Source organism: Bombus pyrosoma, linkage group LG6 (assembly GCF_014825855.1).
Source record: "Bombus pyrosoma isolate SC7728 linkage group LG6, ASM1482585v1, whole genome shotgun sequence".
NCBI lineage: Eukaryota > Metazoa > Arthropoda > Insecta > Hymenoptera > Apidae > Bombus > Bombus pyrosoma.
In genome coordinates, this window is record NC_057775.1 from 11,054,660 (window position 1) to 11,070,098 (window position 15,439).

Consider the following 15,439-nt stretch of genomic DNA (forward strand, 5'->3'; position numbering starts at 1 on the left):
ATTCGAGCGAGAACAAATCCGTGAGCGCGGTTCGTGAGTGTGTTGTGCGGTGTCAATGTGTCCCTGTAGGAAAAATAAGGGTAGTGCTCAACAGTGACATATGTGGCTGATTTTTAATTGAAGCAACGCAACGCTCTCCTTCGTAATGTTCTAATTTTTATTCTCTTGACACTATTTGCAGCTACTTGCAACCGTACGTCTTGTTTTCATTCTTTTTAACATATATTATTATTACATATTATATGTTCGATTCATTCCATTTTTACGTTTCAGAGAAACGGATTGTACATTTGTATAACCTAATTTTATATAAATGATAGCTTTATTAATATGCCGACTTTATACAGGAATCTTTGTGGTCGTGCTGATTTCCATAATTTATATAAATTGACAAGGATATATGTGAATGTCTATATATAGCTCACCTTTAAAAAGATTAGATTTTTTTAATGGCTTGAAAAGGTTGAAATCGATTATAAAATTAAGCCGTTAAGTAGGAAATAGTTTGGTTAATACGATGTATGATAGTTGTTAATTAACTTATGGTTAATCTTTTATTGATAATAAAATTTGTATTTTCTTATAATTGGTTCCACGCATACAGAGCGGAAGAATATGATAAATGTAAAATATAAATCTTTTTCATATAATAAATTGCGTATGATCAATCGTAATATTTAATTGGAGGATGAGAAATTCGGAAGTGAAGTTCCTTTTGAAGTAGAGCAACGAAACGTGACACGAATATCTACTTTAGTACTTAAAATGCTTGACTTATTACGGTTAATCTATCGAACTTATAGCGTTGTTCGCTTAATTTCTACTTTATATGACCTTAAATTAGTTATATTAATTCCTATGTAAATTTATATGAATGCATATAAATAATTAATTTCTATTTAAAATAAAATATTCAATATTACTTTTCTTATTTTTACTAATTTTATTTGTAAAAGAGAGAAGTGAGAAATAGTATAGATATTTTGAAATATGAAAAATGTCAATGTAAATAATTATATCACTCTTAAAAAGCAGATAATTATCAAATGAAAAATGTTCCTATCTATTTTCATTTTTTGAAAAATAATATTTCAGATGGCATCTAGTGCACTCGAAGAAAAAATCAATAAAATTCGGCAACAAAATGAAGAAATTAGGAGGAGATACGAGGCATGTATTATGATATAATAAAAGTTTATATTAAGTTTTATACATGTACACTTTATGCTTCACTACTGCATTATATATGTAAAGCAAGTTTATTCCTTGACTGTGAGGTCAAAATTAAATAAATATACACTTTATGCTTCACAAATCATTCTTATTGCATTAGGAAGTTGAAGAAGATAAAAAAAATGCAGCCAAACTGAATGCTTTGGTGCAAATGGTACCATCAACAGATTGGCCAGAGAGGAAAGAACCACCAGAGTTTTCAAATCCTCCTAAAACCAAACCGAAATCAACCAAAGAAAAACATGAATATACATTGCAATCTCATGGTGGGGAAGGGAAAAAAATTCACTCTTTTGCTCAGGTATTAATAGAATTTATTTTCTACTGTGTTAAATTTAACATATGTGTGTATGAATATATTTGTTTATTAATTATGAGAATGAAATATCATTTAGGGAGAAGGACCACCACCGGATCCTAAATATAATTTTTTGGCAGATTCTGAAAGGGAAGAACCTACTATAGAATACACAAAAGAAAATAATGGGAATAGGTCTCATCATAAAGCAACAAGAGGGAGTTTCAGAAAAAAAATTGGTGGAAGAGAGGGTAATCAGAAAGTATGTAATAATATTTTATTTATAAATTTAATTAATTATATCAAATGTAAGAGACTTTATTTTTATACATAGGATATTAAACCAAACAAAGGAAATTACAGAGATGAATCTCAACCAGGATATGATGCCTGGAGAGCAGAAAGGAATCGTATCGACGAGGATCGTATTAGTAGACAAAGAACTGCAGAGGGAAATTGGCGTCGAGAATGGGATAATGATAAAGTAATAAATAATTATTTTCTTATGGATGAAGCAATATCAGATTGATAAATTGTTAAAATTATAGGTTCATATCATAGATGATGGAATAAAGAAATCATCAAGGCCTACATTAGGAGACTTTACGAAAAAGGATCATAAAGATTCCGACCGGAAATATCATGCTAATAGTATGTTCAAATGTTATTATTGAAATTTCATACTTTAGAAGATATTGTTAAAATATTGTTTTTAGATAATGAATATGTCAATTACACTCGCGGTGGTGGTCATCGTGCTCATCGTGGTTCAACAAAGAATTTTTATAGTAACTATGAAAATCGGTCTCATAATACCTATGATCAACATAGGAATAATACAGCAGCATCAGCAAAAACTTCTGTTTCTCCAACTTCTGAAGAAAGAACTGTTATTGCAACTGATAAGAGTATCAAGGTTACAGTAAATCAAAGCAATTTGATAAAAGGACCAGTCATGAGCGTAAAAGGTATCGTAAAAAAAGTTATGTAAATCTAATTTTTAGACAAGTGTGATAAATATAAATTTCCTAAGATATAAATTTAATTTTAGTGAATTCACCAAGCATAGCTGGAACGGGAAGAGTCGGGCCACGACAAAGAACTCGTGTAACGTACAGTCATTCAGATGTTGACGTTCCCCCGTCCGAAGGTGAACCTTTCTTTCGCCAAAAGTCATTTGAAGATAAGTCGAAAGGAACTTATTTTAATAATCAAAAGTTCTCTAATTTGAAGAGGTCTCATTCGCAAAAGAAGAAAGAGAACGAGACAAAATATCAGTACCATCAAAGGAAAGATATAAAGAAGGAAGATAATGATGGAAATTCATACAAGCATCATGATAATGAATTTAAATCTTACACACAGAAGGATCAACAAAGATCTTATTCTAGTAAATCACCAAAGCTTTCGAGAGGAAATATAAAGATAATAAAACACGATTCTTCAAGTGTAAATGCTTCACAGAAACGCGATGCTGAAAAGTGTTCAACTTCTGATCAAGTAAAACTTGAACAGAATTTTGAACCGAATATTGAACATAATAGAGAACAAAATCCAGAACAGAATACTGAACATGATATAACAGAGGATAGTAATACATTACAGGAAACTAAATCTGAAGCAAATGAAAGTTCCAATATGGAAAATGTGCAATCGAATATTGAGAATGAGATTACGAAAAAAGTGTCGTCAACGAAAGTTGGAGAAACTGAAAAAATTTTTTTTACTTCGATATCAGGTACAGATAATCCTGAACACATTGCTGAAGATGCTATGAATAAAAATAATGTTGAAGATAAAGAAGCGTGCTCAGATTCTCTTGCAAATAACGTAACAGAAGATTTGCAAAACAATAGTAATACGTCTTCCGAGGTATCGGTTCCAGGTAATGTTCAGTCGAATGAGGAACTTATGCCAAACGCAAGTAATGAGGTATTAAACAATGTTGTTGCGGAAAATGCTACACTTTTACATGAAGATGATCAGCAATCATCGAAACAAATTACAAAGCAGCTTGTAAACGACGACTGTGATAATATTGAAAGCAAAGTTACGGTGCAACGAAGTATAGAGGAAGTAACAGATAATTCTGTTTCTTTGTTCGAAGATAAAACATGTTCTGTGATAGAAAGTAATAATCAGTCGGTATGCGATAATGAGTTAGTACAGGAAGAACAGTTAGTGCAGAAAGAAACATTGAATATAGAAAAACAAACGGATGTTGTTTTAGAAAACAAGAGTGAATCACCTAATCAAAATTTAGAGGATGCTCTAAATTTTTGCGAAATAAAATCTGAGATCTCTCTTAGTCCTGCAAATGCGGAAGAAGATCTAGTAGAAGATACTAAAGAGAAAACTGAGAAAATGAAGGACGAGAAAGAGAAAAAAGTGAATGAAGAAAATGAAAAAACATATTGCAATAAAAACAGTACCAGTTCTTAATAACACGTGTACAATAACGTAGTTATACTGGTACTTTTTGATGTTAGAAACATTTCTAATGCTCATTACGACTAAAAATATTATGTTAACCTATGATTAGGAACAAATTTTATGAAAATGCTAACTACTGAAAATTTCTTTTAGTCATTAGAAATTAGATTATTAATTTTCAGTTTATGATTTTAAAGTATTTTACAGCAATAAAAGTAAGTGCATTTTAACTGGTCGGTTCATCAGCGTTAAAAAATTTGGAACATTTATTTTTAAATTTTTAAATCTTTTTGGCAAAGTATCCGAAAGACATTTTTTAAAATAACGCATTTTCGAATCATTATAACTAAGTGATAATACTTGCGCACAATCGTTAATGTTATTTAATTAATCCTTTGCGGATTTACATTTGAATACTTTTTGCGGTAACATCACTTTTTTTAACGATCCTCCTGTAATTGTCACAAGGCCTGCCAGATGGGTTATTAATTGGTATTTATTAGTAGGCTCCAGATAAAAAAAACACTCTCTTTTGCCTTTTTCTTTATTTCTCTTTTTTTTCTTCATAATATTACAGCATCATAAGTCACAAAAATAATGTTATTTTTGTTAAAGATCCAATTTTAATATTTGTTTTTTTTATTTTTTTTAGAAAAGTAAAAAACCGCAAAGGATTAGCGCACTAAAAGTTAATCACTACAGTTCTTTTACAATACATAGAAATTGACAAGGCCGTAACTCGTATTTCTTGATATTTTATATAAAATTTTACGACAATAGAATACTGACATCGGTTCAGATATTCCGCTCGAATGATATTTTTATAATTGGCTATAGCAATTAATTATATATTGGAGATTGATATATATGTATACAGAGGAAAAGTCGTATACTTCAATATTTCAAGAGCTGTTGATTTAGAAAGGAAGAAAAAAAAAAGAAAAAGCAATCGTTTATAACATTCTAAATATTATAACATTAAAAGATAGGCTATATTTATTTATCTTTAGTCAAGAGCAATGTTATGTTACTTTATAGTTTATATAATTTATTTGCATCTTTTTACTAAAAGATTATTTATTGCACGTTTCCTTTTTTTTATTATTATATAATATTTTGTTACATGCTTGCTTCATGTTTTATTTTTCATTTATGAGATGAGATATTAACAAATTGGCTGAAAGATGCACCGCTAAATATTAAGTAAGAAGAAAAAAAAACAATAGAATTGGATTTCTAGTAGTTCAAAGAGGGAAATAATTCATAAAACACACGATTGTTTATTTTTTATATCGTTGATTAAACAAGAAATGTGGTTATATGTTTATTTGTAATTCTTCATTCGATAAAAAGTCAATGAAGTCTAAGATTTATGAAGTATATGTGATAAACTGTAATGACCAAAATTATAAACGTTGATAGAATGATTTTAGTTACTTTTTATTAATTGTATTCGTTTTCTTTTTTGTTATTTTAATTATTTCCACCGATTAAAAATAAGTGCCATTGTAATCCTCCATTTTACGAGTTCGTGTCTTTTTTTTAATTTTGTTTAGGTGCCATTAGTTTTCAAATTGTTCCTCAAACCCCTCTGTGCTATGATCCTCCATCATTGGCTTGTTTCAAATTTGGTGGTGCGTAATCCAAAGCTTTCATCAGGTTCGTTATTCTCAGCCACAGTTTTCTATCTTTAAGATTATTCTGATACTTAAAAAAAAAAATAAAAAAAACAATAAAAATTGTTAGTAAAATTTTGTTGTCTCTTTTCCCTTAGTCATATAAAAAGTTATCTGTTGACAAATTTGTAAAAATAAAAATGCGTTTGAATTATGAGGTTTTTTAATAAAAAGTAGAAAATTTAAATTTAGTACTGATTTAGATTATTTAGAGCTTCATTTTTTAATTTCGTTACAAAGAAATTAATTCGACTTTATCGCTGCTAGGCTATAATGTTTTATGGCCCATGAATTGCACAATTTTAAAATTTGTTTATAACTAAAAAAACTAGAGAGAACATCTAGACAAAACTAATTTTAATTAATTCTGTGGATTCTAAACATTCATTTGAGCTATCAAAAGTTAAAAAATTGTTTAATATTGGCTGTGTTGTGACAATTCATAAGGTTCAATGGAATTATCATTGTAAGTATTTACAAATAATTAAGAGATTTCCACTTTATATGATAATATATTATAACACTTTAGTAAGTTTAAAAAAATATACCAAAATATAAATTTACTTTGATCATTTCCGTATAGCATTGCGCAAACTCGTCGTATCTTTCAAGCGTCATATTTAAAAGGCATAAATAGCCCCACACATCTACATTGTGATTATTAATCCTATTTGCTTCAGATAGAGACATTTCTGCCTCGTGAAACTGGTTCAACTGTAACAAAATATGTCTGTTGCAAAAAAGATTTATAAATTTTGGCATATAACGACACTATTCACAATTGATTATAATATAAGATAATATTAAAACAATTATTTCTTACCTCATAACAACTGATACCAACTCCTAGCCAAGTTAGACAAGTTGGTGAAGATTTGCATGCGCTCAAAAAAATCTTTCTTGCGCGATCGAAATTTCCAGTATCGTAATAATAATATCCCAATCTGATATTATTTGAAAAAGATTATATGTATTATTTAAAATGTATTACATTAAAAATACATTGACTTATTTATTATTACTTGAAATTTATAGGATGATTGCTATTATTACCTAACTTCCACTAAATGTAAATCATCAGGTCTATCAAATAGCATACGTGCAAATTCGTAGCATTCTATTGCTTTTTCTGTGTTTCCTATTTTGAAGTAACAGTGGCCCGTTAAGCTACTGACCGAATAATCCTAGATAGATAAATCGAGAGGTATTGAAAAATCTGTCATAAACATTATTGGAATTATATTCCGTTTATAAAATATATCGTTGTGATTTAGCTTTTGCATTTGATAATTGAAAGATATAGACCATTCCATAATCGCATCGAATTTCTTCTAGATGCGATAATGCATTCTCGTATTTGCCAGACATATAATGTTCTACTGCCATGTAATATAGAACGTGCATTGATCGACCGGAATTTTCCATTTCCTGTGCTAACGCGAGTGCTGCCAGCTGGAACCGTTTAATTTATGCTTTCAAAGATACGTTAGTATGTAAAGTACTTTCTATTGCACCTTTTTATTTATTTTATTCAATTATTTTTACCATAGTAAAACAATACGTAGTAAAATTACGAATTTTATATTAAAAATCGTTTACCTCACAAAAGTTCAGTTTTAGTAAAAATGTTGTAACCATCATATACACATTATCATTGGGACAGTGAATCGTGGTCCAAGAAAGTGGTTCTTGATCTAGTATTATTGTACGAGATTTGTCTTGCATACATTTCTTTGCAATACGAAGGGTAAGATCTACTCCTAAATAATATTAGATATATTTTCAGTTACTTGTATTGTTTTGATTTTTTCATTTCAGTTTCTTCCTTATATTTTTCTTTATCAACAAGAAATAGTCGCAGGAAGATAAAGAATTTTCGTACCTGGATAGTATTCTGTTCGTATAAAAAAAAGATGTAAAATAGTCCAGCCTTCAAAAAATCGTGGATGTAAGTAAGTGATAGCTCTGAGGAAAATCTCAGTTTCTTTGTATTCTTTATTTTCAAAAAGAATCATCGCATACACTAATAATCTGAAACCGTTATAATTTACGATCACGTATCTTTATTTTATGCTTATATTAATAACGAGTTGTAATGGATAATGGTGTTTTACATACGCCATTGCATGTCGATGATTTAAAGTGATTGCTTCTAAGCAACATTCTTTTGCACGTTCGATGTCACCTATTTTCTTAAGAAATATGGCATATTGTGTCCAAGGATGCGGGTCAGTTTTATTCGATGCTATTACCTGATGACAAAGATTATATATTTTAGATCTTAAAAGCATTTAGAAAGATTTGTCTGTTTCATTGAAATTACTTAGTTTTCTATATTACAATTGAAAAAGATGGTTTACTTTTGTATAATAGTCTCTAGCCCCTTCGAAATTTCCAAGCTCATAAGCTTCTTCAGCATAGAAATATATCAGCTTCAGGTTTAGGTCGTTTTCCAAATCTTGCGTAAATCGGCATTCGAGCATTTGATTTATGGCAAGATGCATTTGTTCCACTAAATATGTGTATACAGAGCAGATAAAATTCTGTGAAAGTTTTAGATAACGTAATTAATTAAATTCAACAACCCAAAAATTTTGTATATTAAGAAGACAGAAAAATATAGGAGCTGTACATGAGATTCCTTAGAATCGATTAAATTTTTAGGCATTTTGAATTTTTGATCTATCAGGAGAGGAATTTTCATTCTCAATGTATTGCGTACAGATAAGTATACTCCAGTTTTGTAAAGGTACTGAGTGAAACACGTTAACTCGTCCTGAAATGTATCAACTTCCTTTTGATTACTGAAGTATATTTAAAAAATATTTTTATAATACATTACCGATTCTGGATCGAAGCAATATTTTTCTTGTGGTTTCTCTCCTTTACTATTCGATTTTTTATTCTCGTCACAAAAATCCTAGCTTGAAAAACATCAAGAATTCATTAATTATAGAATATATTATATCTTAACAATAAACATTCATAAATTATATATAGATTATATTGATCATTTTCATACTCGATAACATTCTGTGAGGACCTGCGCCAATTTTTGAATACAGTGCATGTACTGTGCTTCCGCTACGTCAGCAGAATATACATAATGTTGTTTCTTTTCCGATTTAGGTATCATTTCATTTATTCTAAAGTAATATTAAACAAGCATAGCTTATTAAATTTCTCTTTTGAAGTGATGGAACTTGTCGAATAGGATGAAAATAGGATAAAATTACAAATCTTACAAGTTTGTGAAGTCCTTTTCGATTCTACAAGCGACCAGAGGTTCGTAAAGTTCTATTTCAATTACTATGATTGTCGGCTCTCCATTCTCTATAGTAATTGGTTCACTTGCTTTTTGTACTGTTTCAGTTTCCGATTGAATCGATTGCGTGTTCTAAAATCAAATATTTCTCTATTAATACTATTTTTACTAATATCGAAATATTGAAATATTGAAATATTGTATGTTTTACCTTTGACGTTTTACTTCTTTTATCTTTCTCTTTCACTTCTTTGCGTTGTGTTCCTGTACTAAAAATATTTTGCTCGAGCCCTACTTTTTCAGATATGTCTGACGGATTGAACTTATACAATTGTCCTACGACTCGACAATTTTTTCCTGTGTAAGCATCATTTTTAACATATCAAGAATTTAGCAATAAAGTGTTTGCATATTGTAGAATGATAGAATTTACTGCCTGGGAAAAGAAGTTCGGAGACATCGACGTAGCATTGATACAACTGTGTTGTAAATGATGAAGCGTTTTTCGATTTCGTCGTAGAAGTTTTCCCCGTTATTTCAAATTGAAAGGGCCAATATTTGTACCTTCAGAGAAATCATTCGTAATTAATATTTTTCAATGATAAAACAATTATATAATATGAATATTAAACTATTATTATGTATTTTCATAAAAGATATTTAAATATTTATTACTTTCTAATATGATCCCGCATCGCTTCGATTCCACTCCCCCATAAGATACACCGATTCAAAGAATTCCATTCTATTCGTGGCATATCTTCGCATATCTTCTTCTACAAAATGGATAATGATGATAGTTAGTAAACAACACAACTAACATGTAAAAGTAAGCCGGTACCGCTAAGTCAATCTGCTCATTAAATTTATTTTTCACTCCCATAAAGTCGCAGTCCAATTTGTATTTAGATAACTGAGCTCGATTTTCTATATGACGTAAACTGTTCCATCGTTTTGTTCTCTCGATGTCTCGATACTTCATCCAAAGACCATGATCGAAAATTATGTTTTCTGAAACCTGAAACGAAACACGAATGTCACAAAATATTTATATACAATCTTCTTTATTGATTAATTTCTTTAGCGCTCACTGGATATTACAAAATAAGCGAGTATGATAGAGGAATGTCTACAGTTTTTACCATCTTGCTCATTATAAGTACCTCATTATTAATATACGCTATCGTGCCAGCTTTGTATTGAAGACTTTCTGTGAAAGTTTCTGGTACATTATACATACTCTCGATGGTAATGTGAAGAAAGTTCATTGCTTCGTTTGGTTGAGAAATCGGTACATGATCTTGCAAAGCTGTTACCGTAAGACGCGGAAGATTCTGCCATGAAATTAATTCACCATCAAAGGAAAAGGTAGGTGTTTCTAAAATTAGCTTCTCGGAGAAATTGTTTTCGCCTAAAATTTTTAAATTTTCTTACTTTAATTTAATTCTAATCTTGCAGGGGAAATAATTTTTAATTTGTCGAATCAGTCGATGTTTGAATTTTTTAATTTGAGAAATTTTTAATTTAAGAGCATCGCAGAAAATTTGAACTTTATAAATTTTTAATTTCTATAATTTCGAAATTATGTTGCTCACCTAATATTATTGGCATCAAATCGAAATTACATATCCCTAATAACTGTGATGTGGGAAGTGCTGCAGATTTTGTACTGAATATTGATTTTTTCTTAACTTCATTCTTTTTAACTTCATCTGATGGAGTTTGTGCTTCCACCGTGTCTTCTATGATTTGGACAGCTTTTACTATGTATAAACGTGCAGTTATTAATATTAAAATGAAGACAGGATTATTATATAATAAATAATTAACTGAGCGATATAAATTAATATTTACTTAGTACAGGAATTGATACAACTGAATTAACCATTTGTTTATCTTTTAAAGTAACTGGCAAATTAACAGAGAAATCGATAATATGAATTGTGTTGTCTTTACAATCCGCATTGATTAATATTGGATTACTCTCGCCCAAGATAACACCATTATGTTCTACTATGATTGATATGTTCGTGTCTTCCTTTCTTATCTAAATTTTTAAATAATAAATTATTAAATTATTAATAATATTTATTTATGATCAATAATATAGATACTTAAAAACTGTAAAAAAAATCTTTTATATTATAAAAAAATCTTCTCCTTTTGCCACGAAACTTACGATATTTTCGATGGTATGTATAGTTAACTTGATATTTTTTTCGCCCATTGAAATCCACTCCTCCATTCTAGGGGAAAATAAGTCTTTAATATTAATAATCAACGTGAAGCTATCATTTCAATTCAGTGTTTCAGTTGTTTTATGAAAAAAGGAACGAAGTCATATGAAAAATTGTAATTAAAAAAAAATGGATCGTAGTATAACGTTTTCAAAATGGTTAATATAAATTTTTATTGATACTTCGAAGTTTTTATTATAATCCTTAATATAATGTAATATTTTATATTATAATATAAAGTAATATATTCCAATTATTTGACGTAAATAATATTTGTAATATCGTTATCTAAATAAACAATAGTGAATTTTGGTCTGTTTGAAATGGAATCATTGCCATCAGCAATGTATTCCTTTCTTCTCTCAATAAAATTTACTTATAATTTTCTTCCTGCAACTTCTTGTAGAAGAGTTGGTGAAGTAAAAAAAAAGCGAAACATTATTAAATTCCCATTCAATCTTTCCTTCTGTAGATTTATGTGGTTTTAAAAACTTAGTTTTTGGTACAACTCGATACATAATACTATTTTTCGTATATCACATTTTATTGTATTAACAATTGTGTGTAGAGACGAGTGTTTGTTCGAATGAAAATACATACGTGAATATCTGAGAAATTTAAATAAACTGTTTCCTTCATTTTTTATAATCTTAATTAGTTTCGCGTTATTAAAATTTGCAATACCTACTGAACAATTAAATTTTAAGTTTCGAAACTTCCGATAAATATTTTTACTAAACAATAATGATTATTATAAATTATAATTCGTCTAATTAATAGATTGAGCATTATGATTTTAGTAAATCATTATTACATTACATTAGTGTAAATGTAATTCTCATTAACATAACTTTGTATAAATCTTTTATAATTATAATAAAAGTTTTTGGTTTCTTAAGGCACAATGTTTTAAGTACAAGCGTTACCGAAAATAATTTTCATCTAACTGAAACGAATTGTTGACTACAAAGTGAAATATTATTTGATAAATAACATGTTATATAACATTAAATTTCTCCATCTTTTAGGTTTAAAAGTAAAAATTATTTTACATATCCTAGTTTTAACATGTTCTTTTCTTTCTTCAGAATGATACTTATATTTTATAATTGAGCACAGATTATTTACATAATGTGAATTCTATATATTTGAAATTTATCCAGCTATCTATTCACTTAACAAAAGATGCAAAAAAAACATTTTATTAAAAACTGAAGTCTTGAAGATTCTCTTAAGTTTTATCAAAAAGAAAGAGACACACACAAACGTATCATAAAATGACAATGGCTCAGGAAAACAAACTCCTAAAAATCCACATTATGTAAATAAGTTTCTCTCTTGTTTCTAAGTACACTGCTTATACAATGGTATAAAAAAGAAATGTACGGATGTACATCAGAGTATCAAAATGTTTGGAAAGTTAAAGTCAGTCGACTAGAGCAATCATGCTTCCACTTCTCGTCCATAGCTGAACTCATGCGATTAAACGTCAGGGAAGAAATACGTATTCGTGCATAGAGGAAAAAATACCAACAAAGTGAAAATTTTTTCCATAATCTACGTGAGATTCTATCATTTTTCCCCGTGCACGAAGATCGTATTGAGTATATTACTGAAACTCAAATTAATAGTTTCAGTTTCACCTTTCGCAAAAAGCAGTTTCATTGGATGAATTAGATCTAGATGGCAAAGTGACGTGCGAGATTACACGACCAATTGGTTGACTAAAGGGTTTTCAGGGTCTTGTCGATGTGTCTTAAAGTTGTTTCCGGCACGGCATCTGTTAGAGCTTTTCGAAATCCTTCGCAGTGCGAAAGACGTCGGAACATCCTTTTTGCGTGGTTTCTATAAAATCGTTTATAAAAATATTAGTAATATGATAGGTACAAAGTTATGAAAATTATGAGTAAACTTATACATGTTATTACCTAGTATCGAGATTTCCATCGATTAATAACTTTGCACCCGTAGAAAGTAGCTTATCCTTCACGTCCTTCGGTAAAATTAGAGTATGTTCTGGTCCTATCCTATCGACTATAGAAGCCAACAATCTAGCCGTGGCTGCTCTTACTATGGCATTTTGATGACTAAGTAAATAATACATAAATGAGAATAAATTATGAATTCTATATATTACTAATTGATAAATAGCTTACCTTGCACCACGTAGTACGATGACAGTAATTGTTTTATGAGGTGGAAGATGTTCTATCATTCGGTCCAAGGCTGCGTTACTGTCTGCCCGAAGAAATCGATTGGTATCTGCTGTCCTGTGGAGCAATGACCCGGCTATATCATCGAAATCCTATCAAAAATAAAAATTCTCATTAGAAGAATGAAGAGATTAATGTATGTAAAAAATGCTATGATAATTTACTTGATCTATGCCACGAATTTGCGAGCTAAAAATATCGCCAGCGGTCAAGCATGCGGTTCTCGCCACTTGTGATCGGAGACTTTTTATTTGGCGACCTAAAAGCCGGCTTATCGTTGGGGCAGTACATACGTCCAGGTATTCTGGTTGTTGTTTTGCGATCTGGGACAAAGTTTTTAACCCTTTCATAGTAATTTCCCTGAAAGTAGAATAAAAATCTAATTATAGCAGTTGATCCTATCTATTCAGATTTTTGTAGCTGTTCCATTAAAGGCTAGAAGTTGAATATGCTGTTAAATATTGCAGAAGGATATTAACAATACTAATCATTAATCAATTAAATTAAGGTTATAGTAATTTTAAATAATGTAAAATTTTTTTCTAATTTAACTTCATTTAATTATCTTGGTAATATTTACCAGTCTTTATTCTCAAGTTGAGCAAAACATTGTTGTACTGTCGGCTTTATCTTCTCCGTTTTCTCCGAGTTTCCTTTGCTTCGACCTCTTACTGTAACCCGAGGAACTCTGGAGGGCTTTCGTTTAGTCGTAACAATTGGTTCCACAGATTGACTCTAAATACAAAAATTATTTAACATATGTAGATCAATTTTTCGTAATAAAAGTCCTCGAGATTTAAAGAAATGTTTTTGAAAAATTATATTACTTCGATCTTTAAAATTCCTGGTTCCGTATTCGTTTCGCTGGAACTATCTCTACTTTGTCCATCTTCCAAATTATTATTCTCATTAGATTCATTAACAAACTGAAAGGAAGTATTTTTATTATCAATGAAAATACAAAAAAAACCTTAAATCAAAATATTTATTTATATTCTAATGGCTTACCCTGAGGGCATTATCATTTTCTTCTATTTGGATAGCACTTTTTAAATGACTTTCAACGTAATTGGAAACCTCAGTGGATGAATGAGGTCTGGAGGCAATGATGATGGCTGGGGAGTCTTCTGATTTCGATCCCCTGCGTGACTGGGTTGGTTCTTCCGATTGGATAGAATCGCACTGCACCGTAGAAGAAACTGTTTTGTCTTCACCCGAGTCTGCCGAATCTTTATCTTCCAATTCAAAACTCTGCGAAAAAATATAATACAAACACTCTTAGAATTTTTAAGATCCTAATTGCTTTTTAGTGAGTTTAATCAAAATATATTATTTAGTTAAAAAAATACAATTCTCTCATTTATAGATTACAATTGATGCTATGAAATTTAAACAAATTTTTCTGTATGATCTCTAAATGAAAACCACGACAAGTATCATTATATAATATATATTTCTATAACATTTTATTTAATGCATGCATTCTGTATATTTTTGTACATTTAAGTTTCTCGTAGTTGCATGAACGTTTGCAATCCAATTATGATTTTATATTTATTAACCAACCAATTTACGCGGACTGCCTCGAGAATTACGCCTTGGTGACTTCGATGTCTCAAAATCGACGGAATTTCTACTTGGCGATCGACTGGATTTTTTAGGACTGATGGACATTCTCGAAAGCGATGGCTCTTCATTTTGAAAGTCCGAATGCAGAATATCACTGGATGTTTGCAAGCTTTCATTTACTAACGCTCGTTCAGCCGTCAAAATGGATACAATAGATCTTTCTTGGACGCTCGACACCTCATCTGTTCTTGCATTTTCATCTGACGTGCTGAATTCGCTCTCGTTTTGATTATCTTCAAGATATTTAACGCGCTCCGAGTTTCTGGATACCATACGGCTTTGACTTTCAAATTTTAGCTCTTCTTCGCTGCTCCAGTCTTTGGATCCATCGTCATCGATCGACGTAATCGTTGCTTCGGTTCCAGTTTCAATTTTTTGGTCCAATGTAATCTAAAATAGGATTTTTATAATTATGTTATAATTCATTCGCGATACATTTAAATAAATAGATATCT

General features: G+C 30.0%; 4 protein-coding genes across 14 annotated transcripts in view; 2 read left to right on the top strand and 2 right to left on the bottom strand.

The window, feature by feature from the left end:
* LOC122568077 (putative uncharacterized protein DDB_G0286901) lies at positions 1 to 5,715 on the top strand. 4 transcript variants are annotated; one of them, XM_043727406.1, is made up of 9 exons: positions 1 to 193; positions 274 to 624; positions 1,096 to 1,170; positions 1,334 to 1,534; positions 1,629 to 1,793; positions 1,866 to 2,015; positions 2,080 to 2,182; positions 2,248 to 2,499; positions 2,583 to 5,715. In XM_043727406.1, exons 2-9 carry the CDS (start codon positions 616 to 618, stop codon positions 3,971 to 3,973), a joined length of 2,346 nt encoding a protein of 781 aa, XP_043583341.1. In that variant the 5' UTR covers positions 1 to 193; positions 274 to 615; the 3' UTR covers positions 3,974 to 5,715. The 4 variants fall into 4 exon arrangements, with proteins under 4 accessions (XP_043583341.1, XP_043583343.1, XP_043583342.1 ...); XM_043727408.1 differs by having other exon boundaries at positions 2 to 193; positions 274 to 284; XM_043727407.1 differs by lacking the exon at positions 274 to 624 and having other exon boundaries at positions 2 to 193.
* On the bottom strand, positions 5,527 to 11,150 carry LOC122568432 (cilia- and flagella-associated protein 70-like). The gene is given in 22 exon segments (XM_043728132.1): positions 5,527 to 5,572; positions 5,574 to 5,671; positions 6,205 to 6,354; positions 6,464 to 6,584; positions 6,694 to 6,824; positions 6,946 to 7,092; positions 7,240 to 7,400; positions 7,523 to 7,671; positions 7,759 to 7,892; positions 8,001 to 8,183; positions 8,273 to 8,416; positions 8,483 to 8,560; positions 8,663 to 8,786; positions 8,886 to 9,037; positions 9,117 to 9,262; positions 9,339 to 9,469; positions 9,581 to 9,681; positions 9,747 to 9,923; positions 10,069 to 10,316; positions 10,501 to 10,668; positions 10,760 to 10,952; positions 11,085 to 11,150. Coding segments are annotated over 22 exon segments (3,048 nt in total).
* Positions 7,255 to 15,439, top strand: part of LOC122568079 (carbohydrate sulfotransferase 11-like) — a 25,859-nt gene continuing 17,674 nt past the window's right edge. For 2 of the 3 annotated variants that reach the window (XM_043727411.1, XM_043727412.1), the window contains exons 1-2: positions 7,255 to 7,387; positions 7,459 to 7,588. The gene's annotated coding sequence lies outside the window, so the exon portion shown is untranslated. Of the gene's footprint in view, positions 7,388 to 7,458; positions 7,589 to 8,769; positions 8,926 to 9,208; positions 9,267 to 9,989; positions 10,274 to 15,439 lie in introns of all 3 variants that reach the window. The other variant, XM_043727410.1, reaches the window with a different exon arrangement.
* LOC122568076 overlaps positions 10,932 to 15,439 on the bottom strand; it is a 30,192-nt gene continuing 25,684 nt past the window's right edge. For all 6 annotated transcript variants that reach the window (XM_043727405.1, XM_043727400.1, XM_043727404.1 and 3 more), the window contains 8 exons: positions 14,922 to 15,374; positions 14,364 to 14,606; positions 14,183 to 14,281; positions 13,936 to 14,090; positions 13,520 to 13,715; positions 13,299 to 13,447; positions 13,071 to 13,229; positions 10,932 to 12,987 (listed from right to left, as the gene is read on the bottom strand). In XM_043727405.1, the coding sequence (XP_043583340.1) occupies positions 12,867 to 12,987; positions 13,071 to 13,229; positions 13,299 to 13,447; positions 13,520 to 13,715; positions 13,936 to 14,090; positions 14,183 to 14,281; positions 14,364 to 14,606; positions 14,922 to 15,374 (1,575 nt within the window). In that variant the 3' untranslated portion in view covers positions 10,932 to 12,866. The remainder of the gene's footprint in view (positions 12,988 to 13,070; positions 13,230 to 13,298; positions 13,448 to 13,519; positions 13,716 to 13,935; positions 14,091 to 14,182; positions 14,282 to 14,363; positions 14,607 to 14,921; positions 15,375 to 15,439) is intronic.